The sequence below is a fragment of the Vidua macroura genome, chromosome 13 (assembly GCF_024509145.1).
Source record: "Vidua macroura isolate BioBank_ID:100142 chromosome 13, ASM2450914v1, whole genome shotgun sequence".
NCBI lineage: Eukaryota > Metazoa > Chordata > Aves > Passeriformes > Viduidae > Vidua > Vidua macroura.
The window spans coordinates 6,138,624-6,151,249 of NC_071583.1; the positions used below are offsets into that span (position 1 = coordinate 6,138,624).

The following is a 12,626-nucleotide window of genomic DNA, read 5'->3' on the forward strand; positions in this document are numbered from 1 at the left end:
GAATGGAATGAATGATCCTTTTTTTGAGTGGGGGGAGGAAGGGAAAAACAAACAAATCAGCTGATTATTGAAAAGAAGAACAACCCCAAAAAGCATAAATTTACAATAAATAAATTGATTCTGTTATGTGCAAAACTGTTTCAGTAGCAGTTTATTAATAACTTCTTCCTAGCTATTGTCAGTTAAATATTTTGAATTTAGCTCCATAAATTTTTTTCAAGCTTCTGAAGGATTTGTAAAAGTTCTGTGCAGTGAACAAGAAATGCACAAAACTAAACTGAGCACAGCAACTTGAGCTGTTTATTCACTGCAACAGTCAACTACAAAGGCACTTACACCTTAAGGGTTATTCCTTTTCCTAAAGATAATTTCAGTTCTCGGTCATACGTTGGAAAGATAAAACTACAGTGCAGATTTTGGAGATGTAAATACTGAAAAAAATGACATGTCTTGCGGGGGAACAGATTTTAATTGTAGAGAAGGGCCATGTGAATTGCCTTCTACTAATCAAAGATGCTTATCACCTCAAAAGGCGATAACAGAGCAGCCAAGATAAAGAACTGAATTTTTTTATATCACCTTATGAAGGACATCAAACATCTGAAGGTGTCAGTGGATTTGTCAGCAAAGTTCTCCTAACATTTACATCCCACAGCACAGATTGCTGTTTTTTCATCCCTCCCTACAAAGACAAAATGGACAAAGGCATCAGGAATTTCAGATGCCTTTTCTCTGCAGGGACTAAAAGTATCTACTTTTGTAAAGCCTTAGTTTCAAAAGTATTCCTGATGTCTTTACAATTGAAGCAGTTGCTGTTTCAGGGAGATGGGCAGAGCATCCCCAGGGCAATTAACTCAAACACCTGCAGTGCTCAAGCACTTTGAAATTCCATTCATTTCCAGTGCCAAGAAAGAGTGGGTCATGACAAAAGAGTCCAGGACAAGCAAGACTCAAGCCCTCCTCAGCACCCAGAAATGCTTTAGTGTGCTCCTGTAAGTAAGGACAGGCTTATATCCAGGAATGCTTCCAAGGAATTAGGGTTGCTTTTCAGAGCAAACCTGCAGCAGCCTTCACTCATCTTGCTCAAGCTTGCTCAATGCTGGAATTCTAGAAACTGCTCTTCACAGCTGGACAGGGACTCACAGAATCCAACACCCATTGGAGAAGAAGCCACAGATACGAATGTCCTATGTGACATAAACGACTACTTAAAGATAATCCAAAGAAAATTTACCATTTGGAAAGGATCCTATTGCAGTGGAAGGAACACCAGCATAGATGCCACGAAAACCACCAGCTTTCCTAAATCCTTGAGGACTCTGAAGTCTTGTTTTTACAGTATCCAGGGGAAAAAGGATCAAGTCAACACACACACCAGCAAGTCCACCAGCCTACAAGACAAAACCATAGACAAAAGTGCATTAATATTCTCACATAAGTGGTGCTTAGGTGAGTAACTGAGGCATGTGTAAGCCAAAGCACTGCTGACTGTATCCTTCCTGAGGTCAGTTTATACACTGATAGTCTTACAACAGCTTCCACAGCGGTAACAAGGAGGGTTCAAAAAAAGAAAGTAACAGATATTACAACTTTTAAACCATTTTTAATGTATTTTCAAAACAATCCTGGTGTTTTCAATAGTGCAAGCAAAGCAATGCAACACTTCCCCATTCCACAGAAAAGCCAGACAGTGGATGTCACTTATGAAGAGACAGCACAGAATGACCAACACCTCCAGCAGCTGTCTGATAAAATCAGGGAAAGACTGGAGCAATTCTGCTCCCCACCTCAGGCATCTCTAGAAAGCACATTCACATTTTTCCAGCAAACATCTTCATTTAAAGTGCTCACACTCCCTCATTGCCTTTGTTGAACAAAGCCTAAAGTAAACTTTCTTTTTTCTTTTTCTTTTTTTATTTTTATAAAAGCCTATAGAAAGAAAAAAATTGTCAAATCATTGAAAGGTTTAGATTGGAAGGGACCTTAAAAATCTAGTTCCAGCCCTCTGCCATGGCAGGGACACCTTCCAGTATCCCACATTGCTCCAAGCCCTGTCCAACCTGGCCTTGAACACTTCCAGGGATGGGGCAGCCACAGCTTCTCTGGGCACCCTGTGCTAGGGCCTCACCACCCTCAGAGCAAATAATTTTTCTCTAATATCTAATCTAAACCTACTCTCTGTTAGTTTGAAGACATTCCCCCTTGTCCTGTCACCAGATGCTCTCTCCAACTTTCTTGCAGGCTCCCTTAAGGTACTGGAAATCATATTAAATAAAGGAGTTTTCAAAGTCATAAAGAAAATGGGAAGGTTTTTATCCAAAGAATTCATAAAACAAAATTGATTCAACTGGGGCCCAATCTTTTTCCATTGTCTGTGTTTCTAGATGACTGGGGTTTTGGGTTTTTTTAATTACCCCATGACGTGGCTGATTGTAGAAAATAATTATTTTGCAAAAACATGAGGAAAAGGCTGAAATAAACAGGAAAACTGATTCAAAATAAAACACCATCAATAGTTAACATTAATCCATTATGAGACATTATTTAGATGCAGTGCTATTCAGAAAACACAGTTTGAAGGCTACCTCATATAGATCAGCACCCAAGAAACAGCTGCACAAATTTTTAACTGCCTGAAAAGAAATCACATATGTGTTACTCTGATAATTTTTTTTCAGGGTAACAGAGGATTCAGAGAGGTGTTCACTGTCTACTATTAAAGGTTTAATCAATAAGTTAATTACTCTTTTAATCTAGTTGGCTATTTTGAATGAATTGATTCTTCTTCACTCTTTTTCATCAAAATCCTTATCTGCTCAAAATAGCATTGATCAGATTTAATCAGATTTAATCTGGCCATCTGTTAAAACATGAATCAAAAGTTAACTAATTGCTTCTTTAAGTTCTCAAAGTTCTGTATCTTAGATGTCATTTAAATTCATGAGGTAGCTAACAGAGCACCTGCCAGCGGGTGACAATAGCTGTGTGTTTGCAACAACTGCAGAAAAGAGAAATGGCTTTTGGTTCATAAGGCACCCAGAACACAACTCCTCCCAGCTGTCAGCAATCAGGGTGATCAAAAGAACCTTTGCCAGGAGCTGCAGGAGGGTCAGACCTCACAGGGCTCTGCAGCTTCCTCACGAGGGAAGTGGAGGGGCAGCTCCACGCTCTGCTCTCTGATCAGGGACAGGACCCAGGAACAGCTGGAGCTGTGCCAGGGGAGGTTGGGGTTGGGGATCAGGGAAAGGTTCTGCCCCAGAGGGTGCTGGGCACTGCCCAGGGAATGGGCATGGCCCCAGGGCTGCCAGAGCTCCAGGAGAGTTTGGACAATGCTCCTGGGCACAGGGTGGGATTGTTGGGGTGTCCTGGGCAGGGCCAGGGGCTGGAATGGATGATCCTTGTGGGTCCCTTCCAACTCAGGATATTCAATGACCCTGTGAACTCCATCACAATGATCAAGCTAAACCAGGACCTCATTCCAACACGCGGAGCCACGACCCCAGTGCTCGCTTCCATCTGCCCCAGAGCACTTGGGGCAGGCAGCTGAACTCTCCTCTCCTGCAGCTTTCCCCACACCAGCCCAAGGCACCACATCCCTGATTTTCCACATAGAACCCACAGTGAGAACTTGGGTTTCCAAGGGAGTCCCCAGCTGTGGTGACTGGGCTTCACCCCCTTGCTGAGAGCACACCTGAAAAGCAGCTTTTAGGGTGGGCAATGCTTCACAGACAGGGTCAGGGGCTCCCCGTGGCTCTGGAGTGGCTGCTGAGGCCACAAACTGCGGCCACCCCTCAGCTCAGCTGGCCACCCTGGCAATGCTCAGGTAGGCCACCTGCAAAACGTGGAACATGTAAAATTTTTTCCTATGAAAGGACGTTCTTTGATGTTAGAGCCTTGTAACTTTCAAGCCTGATCAACAACAAAGGAGATTTAATTGTTGAAACAGAGGAACCAACAGGCTCTAAGTGATGTCCACGTGTTAGAAAGCCAAAACACTTGTCAGCAGCATTGCTGGAGTTGAGGGCTGCGTGTTTCAGTAACGTCAGACCTAGAGGGAGAGTAACAAATGCTGGGAAGAAGGATGTACCACTGATGGCTGACACAAAGGATGCAGAATTTGTGGGCCACAAGGACGTTTGGCAGAGCCTCAAAGAAAAGGAAGAAACTCATGAAGGCAGCTCCTCAAGGGAGCAGAATCAGCCCCCGCTGGGAAAAAGGTAATTCCAGCAGGGGCACACCACAGCTGCCAACCAAGGAAACCCCCCAGCCAAGAGGAGAAAGACTGAGCCTGTGGATTAATTACCATGGCAGGCCAGAGAATCATTAACCAGTAGAAGATACAGTACTAATTAATAAGAAAACCTGTGCAACTTGTAACCAATGAGCATTAATGCTTTTATTCAGTAAAGGGCAGAAATAGTGAAAAGCTTTGGTGGTGGCAGTGCTGGATTTTTGTGGATTTGCCAGCCAGCGACCCTTTCTGCACAAAGAAAATAGATATACGCATATATATAAGATACATGTGTGTGTGTGTATACATATATGTACACATCCATACATATATATATATTATGTATATATAAAAATACATATGTGTGTATATGAATGTCATTTAAATTCATTATTCATATATTCATATAAAAAATATATTATATATTAAATATATATTGTATATAATATATATTTTATATATAAAATATATATAATATATATATCTTTATATATAAATATATATATTTATATATTAAATATATATTATATATAACAAATATATATTTTTATTAATATATAAAATATCTATATAATATTATACATATATATTATATATAACAAATATATATATATATATTATATATAACAAATATATATATATATATATATTACGTATAATTTATATTCCCTAAAAATGCCGCTACTCTGTTTGTGGACCGGGCTCTTGCACACGGGGTAAAACATCATATTTTGGGCCCGCTCACTCACCGCCAAGGCCGCCCAGGACTCCCGCGGCTCCATGCCGCGCTGCTGGCCCGGGCCGGGATCAGCGGGGCCGTTCCCGGCGCTCCGGGCCCGCCCCGTGCGCGCACATGGGCGCAGCCATATTGCCGCCCCGGCCCGCGGTCACGTGGGCGCGGCTCTCGCTGCGCCTGCGCGCGGCCCGGCGCATGCGCACGGCGGGCAGCGCCCAGCAATTAGCACCGAGCGTTAATTAATTAGTTCGTGGGTTTGCTGCGCAACACCGGCACAGCCGCTTTCGGCTCTTCCTGGAGCCCCTGAGGTGCGTGGGATCTGTCTGGAAAGCAGGTTTTCCATGTGCCCTGGAAAGAAAAAAAAAAAAAAAAAAATTAAATCCTGAGGGGAAAAAGAGTCCTGAAATCCTGAAACTGAGTTTTTCCTCAGTTGATGTTGGTGCCTTCCAGCTGAATTTTCTGTCTCCAGGATGAATTTTCTGCCCGTTTGTGAACGTAACTGATGACCTCAGATAACTTCTACAATAAAACTTTGTTTCCAGCATTGCGTAAAATCGTATTACACAAATAAATGTGCATTAGCCAGGTGGAGAATATATATCAGATAGGCGGCTTCATGTAAATTTTGTTATATCATAGATGTAACATTTTACCCCTTGGAGCGCTCCATATGTGAGAACTTCCACCTTGCACTCTGTGGGGAATAAACAATGTTTCCTTTCAAAACTCAAGTGTTTCTGTGTTCGGAGAGCTCCTAAAATCGGCCCAGGGTGTGCAGCACAGAGCTTGGTGTGCCGGTTCTCACACCGACCATGGCGTGTTCCCCCAGGGAATTCCAACCAGGAATGAACTGCCAGGGCACTGCACAGCAAAAGCAAAAAACCCTCCTGGCCAGGGTCATCGCTCCTGCCTCTTCCCAAGAGCTCTGCTGGCTCTCCTGGAATGGAAAATGCCGTTTTTCACCCGTATCCCAAACGCTTTTACGTTTTGTGTTTATGTCCCGCTGGCTCTCCCCCTTTCTACAAAAGGCATTCAATTAATCCATGGTTCCAAAAGGTGCAGAGAGGATTTTGGCACAGAGCCCTCACACAATCCTCACCCAGCAGGAAACCACGCTTGGAATTACTGGAAATGTGATTCTAGAGGAGGAAGAAAGGGTGAATGTTGGAGAGCGCTGTGGTGTGTGCAGAACCAGAAAATTCAGGCAGGCTCCAATCCCAAGATTTCCTTGGCTGCAAGCACGTCTCTTGGGATGAGTTTTGGATGTGGAGTTTTGGATGCTGAGAATCTGATGATGCCTCACATCCAGCTCAGCTCCTCTCCATCAGGCTTAGGGTGGTTGCAGGTGGCAAGCACTGAGCAGACCTGGGCTGTAACACCTGCCCACAGCAAGCGCCCTGACTGGCATGAAAGTGCCATTGCCAGCTCCAGCAAATTCATTACAGCTCTCCTACAACCCTGTGATTTCTTTTCTGAGCTGCCTCAGTCCCTGGAGACAGGTGATGTTAGAGCAGTCTTCATTTCATTTAGTCTTCATTTTTATTTTGAGTGAAAAGCTCAAAGCTTCTACAGGCAAAAATTTAAAGAACCCAAGCGTGTTGCATTTCTCAACCTCCTTAGATTTTTAAGGCAGCTCCTTGGTTTTCTGTCTCTAACTTACAATTTTTGCAGTAGTCTGGTGGGTTATCACTACTTTGCTTTAGTTTGGGCTGTATTGTGCTTATTAAGAAACACTTTTGTTTGTTTCATACCAGGAATGATCAAACAAGTGGGCTCCTTTGGCACCTGTCCCCAGTTGGCTGTCTGAGCACCTGAAGTCTAAGGCAGGCTGGTTTGCTGTCCTAGGAATTAATCCCTGAAAATTCCCATGGCACAGGGGTTAGAACTAGGTATTTAAGGTCTCTTCCAACCCAAACCATTCTGTGATTCTACAAAATCTTTGATCTGGGTTTCTGGAAGAAGCAGGAGCCACAGTTCCATACTCCAGCTGTAATATAGGGATGACTGGACTGTGAGCAATTATTACAGTAACACCCTCAGAGCACCTGGCTCTCTGAAAGAACCCTGCTATTTACACAGAAATAAGAAGAATCTGAACTCTACCATTTCCAGATGGTTTTCTGTTGAGTGGCTAAATAAACTCAAAAGCTGAAAGTTCCTCACTTTCCAGGTCCATGTCTGTCATTAAATAAAGCACATTGGAGCCATATTGAGGGAAAAAATCAGACATCTGCAGTAAATGAAGCAGGCTTTTGGACTCACTGCTATCCCCCAGAACCCAGCCATGGCAGCACTTAAAACAAGACCTTTTTTCCCCCATGTGCCCAGGAGGTTTCTTGATGTAAAGGTTCTTGGGGTCACTGCAAGCATTCACATTGCAAAGCTTTCAGACACACTCCGTGGCACTGACTCCTTTATTTATCACCTTCTGTCAGTGGAACTGCTGCTGCATCAGGGAGGTCACAACCTTCTATTCTTCCAAGCCACTGTCCTGTCTTAAATGAGCAAGTTCTGCTTAATGCCATAGGCCAGACATCAATCTTTGTGCCAAGTCCTTCAGTGGACTCCCCCCGGGCTTGAAAGGTAAATTGAGTGAAGAAGGAGGTCTGGTTTTTCACATCCTTTCTTCCCTGCAAGAAAATGCTGTGGGTGCTCTCCAGCATCGCTCCACTGTGAGGAAAAAAGATGGGCCCAGCAGAACCTTGCACAGGTAGTGCCTGGCTGCACCTGAACTGCAGATGTTCATGCTGAACCCTATTTTCAGCTTCTCCCTGGCCTGAGTCCAGCTGTGGCTGGAGCTCAGGGGCTGGAGGGCAGGCTGGGGAGGCTGAGGAGCAGCCACATGGGGCTTGTCCCAGGCACTGCAGGGGCAATACCCTGAAGCAGAGGAGAGAACAAACACTTGTGTTCATCCTGCTGCAAGGGTAGACTCTGCCAGCACCACAGCAGCTTGCTGGCCAAAATTTTTTTTGCTCAGCCTCTCCTTTCATCTTCTGTTTTTTTTTTTTTTGTTTTTTTTTTTGTTTTGTTTTGTTTTGGTGGGTTTTTTTTGTTTTGTTTTGTTTTGTTTTGGTTTTGTTTTTGTTTTTTTTTTTTTTGTTCCCTGCTCTTCTTTCTCTGCCCTTCCTTGCCCACGGCTGCAGGTTGGTAAGAATGCTTTTTAAAATGGCCATTATGCCCACTCCACCTCACCTGCTTCCCTCAGCCTTTGCAGCACATAAAAACCTTGATAAGAGATAAAAAGCCTTTTAATTGTGGTAGGGTAAGGAACATACTGCATCTCTGGAGTGGGATATGAGCTGCCAGCAACACAGCAACCCTCTAGCTTATGTTCTGCAGAAAAAGAGATTGCAGGCAGTGAGTATCAGCCACTTGTGGCTCCTCTTTGTCAGGGCTGCTAAAGCACCATTTTGCATTGATTTCACATTAATCCATCCACTAGTACAACAATGCACCTGCACAGAAATGCCTGTATGTGTGGAGCTGTGAATATGTAAGCATGTTACATATTTGTGTGTATTTCCTCCCCACACTCTGGCTGCTGTTGGATATCTGACAGCAGCAGCAGCAGATTTATTGATCTGGTCATAACATATTAAGGCTGCTGAAGAGCAGATGTTAAAAACAGACTTCTTGGCATATATCAGCCCCTGGTGGTATTGGTCTCACACATGTTCCAGTTTATTTATTGAAGCAATTGCTCTTCTCATTCTCTTCATTATCTTCCTTCTGGGCAATTCAGGCACACCAGAGCCAACCTCTTCCAGTCAGTCAATCCTTCTTGGATCATCGTTTTTGCTGTAGCTTGGGCAACACCCAACAACTTTTCCTTCCGGAAAAGGAAAAGCCCATCCCACTGTTCATTAAAGCAGATGGAAATTTATCAGCTGCAAAAATTTATCCTGGCATAAATACAGTGAAAATAAAGACTCAGGGATCCCCCTAATTTGATAATAAGCAGGTGCTTAATGGGGCCTGGGAAGCCATCTGAAGGGGGAACTTCAGTGGTGTGACCATATACAGCACCCAAGAGGCTGTGATGCACCACAGCATTTTGTGGCAGATGAGGAACAAAACACAGCCCTTTGACCAAAAAATTGTTGTTTGTCCCATTTTATTACAAACAGCCACAGAGCTGTGAAATTCATGCAGAGCAAAGGGTTCTTCCTGTGCAGGAGAGCAGCGTGGCTCCAGGCACCAGAAAAGTGTGACCCTGCTCCTTCTCCAGGAGACAGCCTTGTCACCAGCCTCTTAAACACCTGATGTGCATGCTCTAAGGTGAGGGCTCCTTCCAGACTTGCAGCAGCACAGGTTTATATTCTGCAGCTTATTTCTGCCACGGATAGGGCAGCAATGCTCCTGGCCACAGCTTTGGTTGTAGTAAAATCCACAGCCCCCCTGACACCAGGGCTCTGGCATGAGGAAGCAGAGTCCTGTTCCCAGTAATTCCTCCCAGGACTGGTACTTGCCTCCAGCTGTCACCCCAGTGCCCCATGGCCTCTCTGTATGCTCAGCAGCTTTGCTGCAAACCTCTGCCCACATGCTTCTGGAGCTGCCACCTTCAGAAAAATTTAAATTCACTAAATATTTTCCTAATACCTAGCCAGCAGTGGACATCTGTAGACCTGGATGGGAAGGAATTTTTCCAGCTCTCCTAATTTTGTCAGTCTTCCTTTTCTTGCCTTAACCCTCATGCAAAATACAGGCAATTCTGGTTTAATCTGGATTTTAGGTGATTTTTTTGCCACTCCTACGCCATTAGCTCCCCCTCATGCTTACAGTAGCATTCCCTTTTCTTAAGTCTGGCAGGGTTTAGAAATTCTGCTGAAATAATAATTGCAGTAAATTTTTATGGAAACAGATGGGGGAACCAGACAGCCATAAATTTAATAACTCCTTTGAGTACTTAGCAGCAGAAACACGAGTCCCCAAATTCATTAAGAAAAAAAGTGATTAATGATGATATAGATTTTGCATAATTATAGAAAGCCTTAAACTGTACAACTTTTGAATGCTCCTCATTTATTCTGCCTTATTGGCTGTCTGGACAATTGAAGATGAAAGGCCTGGGAAAGACAGAAAACACACATTTTAACTACTGGGTAAAGTAAGTAAAATAATGATCCAGTGGCAATGCAGTGACCTTTACACATGAACATGTCTTTCAGACCCTCTGCAGTTAGTCTTACAGCACAGATGAGTTAATCTAATATTTCCATTTTAGCTCATAAGAGAAATGAAGGAAAATCTTAATTATGCCTGTAGTTGTGGTTATAATCCAACCCCCTGACACAGGAATTACTCACATCTGTTCTCAACTCATTTTGTGGGCCAATGCAATGACTTAGTTGACTCAGAAAGCAAAGCTAAGAAAAAATTTACAACAGAATGGCCCTAACCTGCCCAAATTGTGCATTTCCAAATTATCCCAGATGAGCCACCCTGATATTCCCACAGAGTGGCTGGAACCAGGAAACATGGTTTCTTCAGCCAGTGCTTTGCTTCAGTCACTCTGGTGATTTAGGCCCTTCTTTTTAAAAAAAGAGTATTAACAGACCTGGTCTCTTCCAAAGGTTGTTGCTGCAGTTAGTGAAATGTGATGTTGTCCCTCCTAGGAGAAGTGTGGATGCAACATTAGTGCTGGACCTGCTTTCCCTCCCCTCCCAACCAGTATGGACCAGCACAAGATCAAGGCCACCCTGGTGCCAGCTCAGCATGACCCCTTGGGCTATTTGGATGGACCTTTTTAAGAAGAGGCTCAAGTAGAAGAGGATTTCCTTGACTTTCATGGGTTTGGAGAGCTGAACTCCTCCCAGTTCCATGGGGTTGGATGTGTCCCCCATGGCACTGATGTGGCCCAGCAGTGCTTTGCAGAGATGGTGGCCCTGACACCTGGGAGAGGTTTGTGGCTCCAGCTCAAGGGTGACCCTCACCTCCACTGCTCAGCTCCATCAGCCTCCTGGCAGAAACAAACTGCAATTGTTTCTGGACAGACAAGGAGCAGTAGTTTTAAAAATTATTGACAGCTGTTTGCTCAGCTTCAAGTTTTTATCAGCTAAATCCCATCCCCAGCTCCCACGGAGTGGATGGAAAGTGCTTGGAGTGGACATATAGAGCAGCCATCATGGCTGAACAATCCCCCTATTGGGAGATGTCACTGAAGACAGGAGCTAAGGGGTTTATTTGAACAGCTGAACTTTGGCATGCAAACTACAGCTATCTTTTTAACATCAACTGCAAAAATAATACAGTTTTCTCTAAGAAAAATGAGCTGTGTGATTGGAACTCTGTACTTGATATAATTCATTTTTAGTATTATCTAATTCAAAGAAAAGAGTTTCTCAATCTGCTTAGGCTCAGAGAAGGACAAAGAAACCAAAGGACATGGGTGACAGGATAGGGTCAGGGAGCAGAGGGCTGGAGGGAGCACAGACTCTCATAGCTCTTGGGGCACACGTTGACTGTCCCAGAACTCCTGCACATCCCTTTTTGCCATCACTCCACACTGCTGTCCTGTAAGACCACATGAAATCCTGCTCTATATTCCCTTCTAAAGAGCTGGGGACAGGAGTGGGCTGGATGGGGATGACAGCTCCTAAAGAGGAGGTGAGCAGTGTGGAAGAAGGTTGTCTAATTTCAGTCTTCCATTTCCTGTTAACTGTAAGTCAAACCCAAAGCAAAGCCCCTGGAGAGACGTGAAACAGCAGCTCCAGAAGATCAGGAGTGGGTCTTTGTCCACACCCAGCTGCACCTGTCAGGCTGTCCACACACCACCATCAAACCCAAACTAAACAGCTTTATTGGTACAGGTGAGTGGCTTTTACAGCTCCTCTAACTCTCTCCAGAAGACTCACTTTCCAGTGTCTCCAGCAAGCTGAGATCTCAAAGGGAGAACCCTGACCCCCTTGCTTGTTTTCTTTGACATTGTGGAGCACAACCCTTTGGTGAGAGGCAGCCGAGAGGTCCTTCCCAGGACCAGCGGAAGGAGCCTGCTGACAAGAAGTTTTAATTTACCTTCCTGTGACTTTCCAGGGCCCTTTTCCTTTTCCTTCTGTTTTGTAGAGAGAAACTTGCCAGTTCTTCTCCTCTCAGCAGGATTATCAGAGCTGGCTTCCGATGTGAAGTTTCCCATTGCTGAAAGTCCCTGATGGTCCCTGCCTGCGGTGCCGTTGTGAGAGGCGTTGCCATGCCCAGCCGATAACCTCTGGCTCGGGTTCTGCTGCAGAAAAACCATATTATCTAAGGGAAACAAAAAGCTCTGGGAACAGGGGCTCTGTACATGGGCATGGAGCAGTGCATGACATGTGAATTTGCCAGATGTTACCACTCTGAATCTTACTAAAATATGTCCTGACCACAGCTGCTTTATCTGTGTGGAAGGAGTTGGGAGATAAGAGGTGATTTTACTGACAGTGCTGTAATGGCCTGACCAGGCAGCCTGGGAGCAGCTCCCTGACACGCATCACAGTTCCTTGCAAATGTGCCAAATGTTGGGTTTTGTGTGGTCCTGAGCACTGTTTCATTTGACAGTGTCCTTCCTTCATGCCTATTCAGACAGATTGTTTTCCAGAAAATTACACCACACCATCTTCTAACATGTACATTTGGTTTATAAAGGGCCTTGACTTTTTCTGCAGCTCAGTTGATGCCTCAAGGCCT

The 12,626-nt window shown here is 44.3% G+C and overlaps 1 protein-coding gene across 2 annotated transcripts in view; it reads right to left on the reverse strand.

Annotated features, from left to right (window-relative positions):
* The window catches only part of SLC25A26 (solute carrier family 25 member 26), an 83,116-nt gene extending 78,005 nt beyond the window's left edge, over positions 1–5,111 (reverse strand). The window contains exons 1-2 of one of the 2 annotated variants that reach the window (XM_053989140.1): positions 4,981–5,111; positions 1,235–1,391 (exon numbers count right to left, since the gene is read on the reverse strand). In XM_053989140.1, coding sequence (XP_053845115.1) covers positions 1,235–1,391; positions 4,981–5,013 — 190 coding nt within the window. In that variant the 5' untranslated portion in view covers positions 5,014–5,111. The remainder of the gene's footprint in view (positions 1–1,234; positions 1,392–4,980) is intronic. The other variant, XM_053989141.1, reaches the window with a different exon arrangement.
* Positions 5,112–12,626: the final 7,515 nt, after the last annotated feature.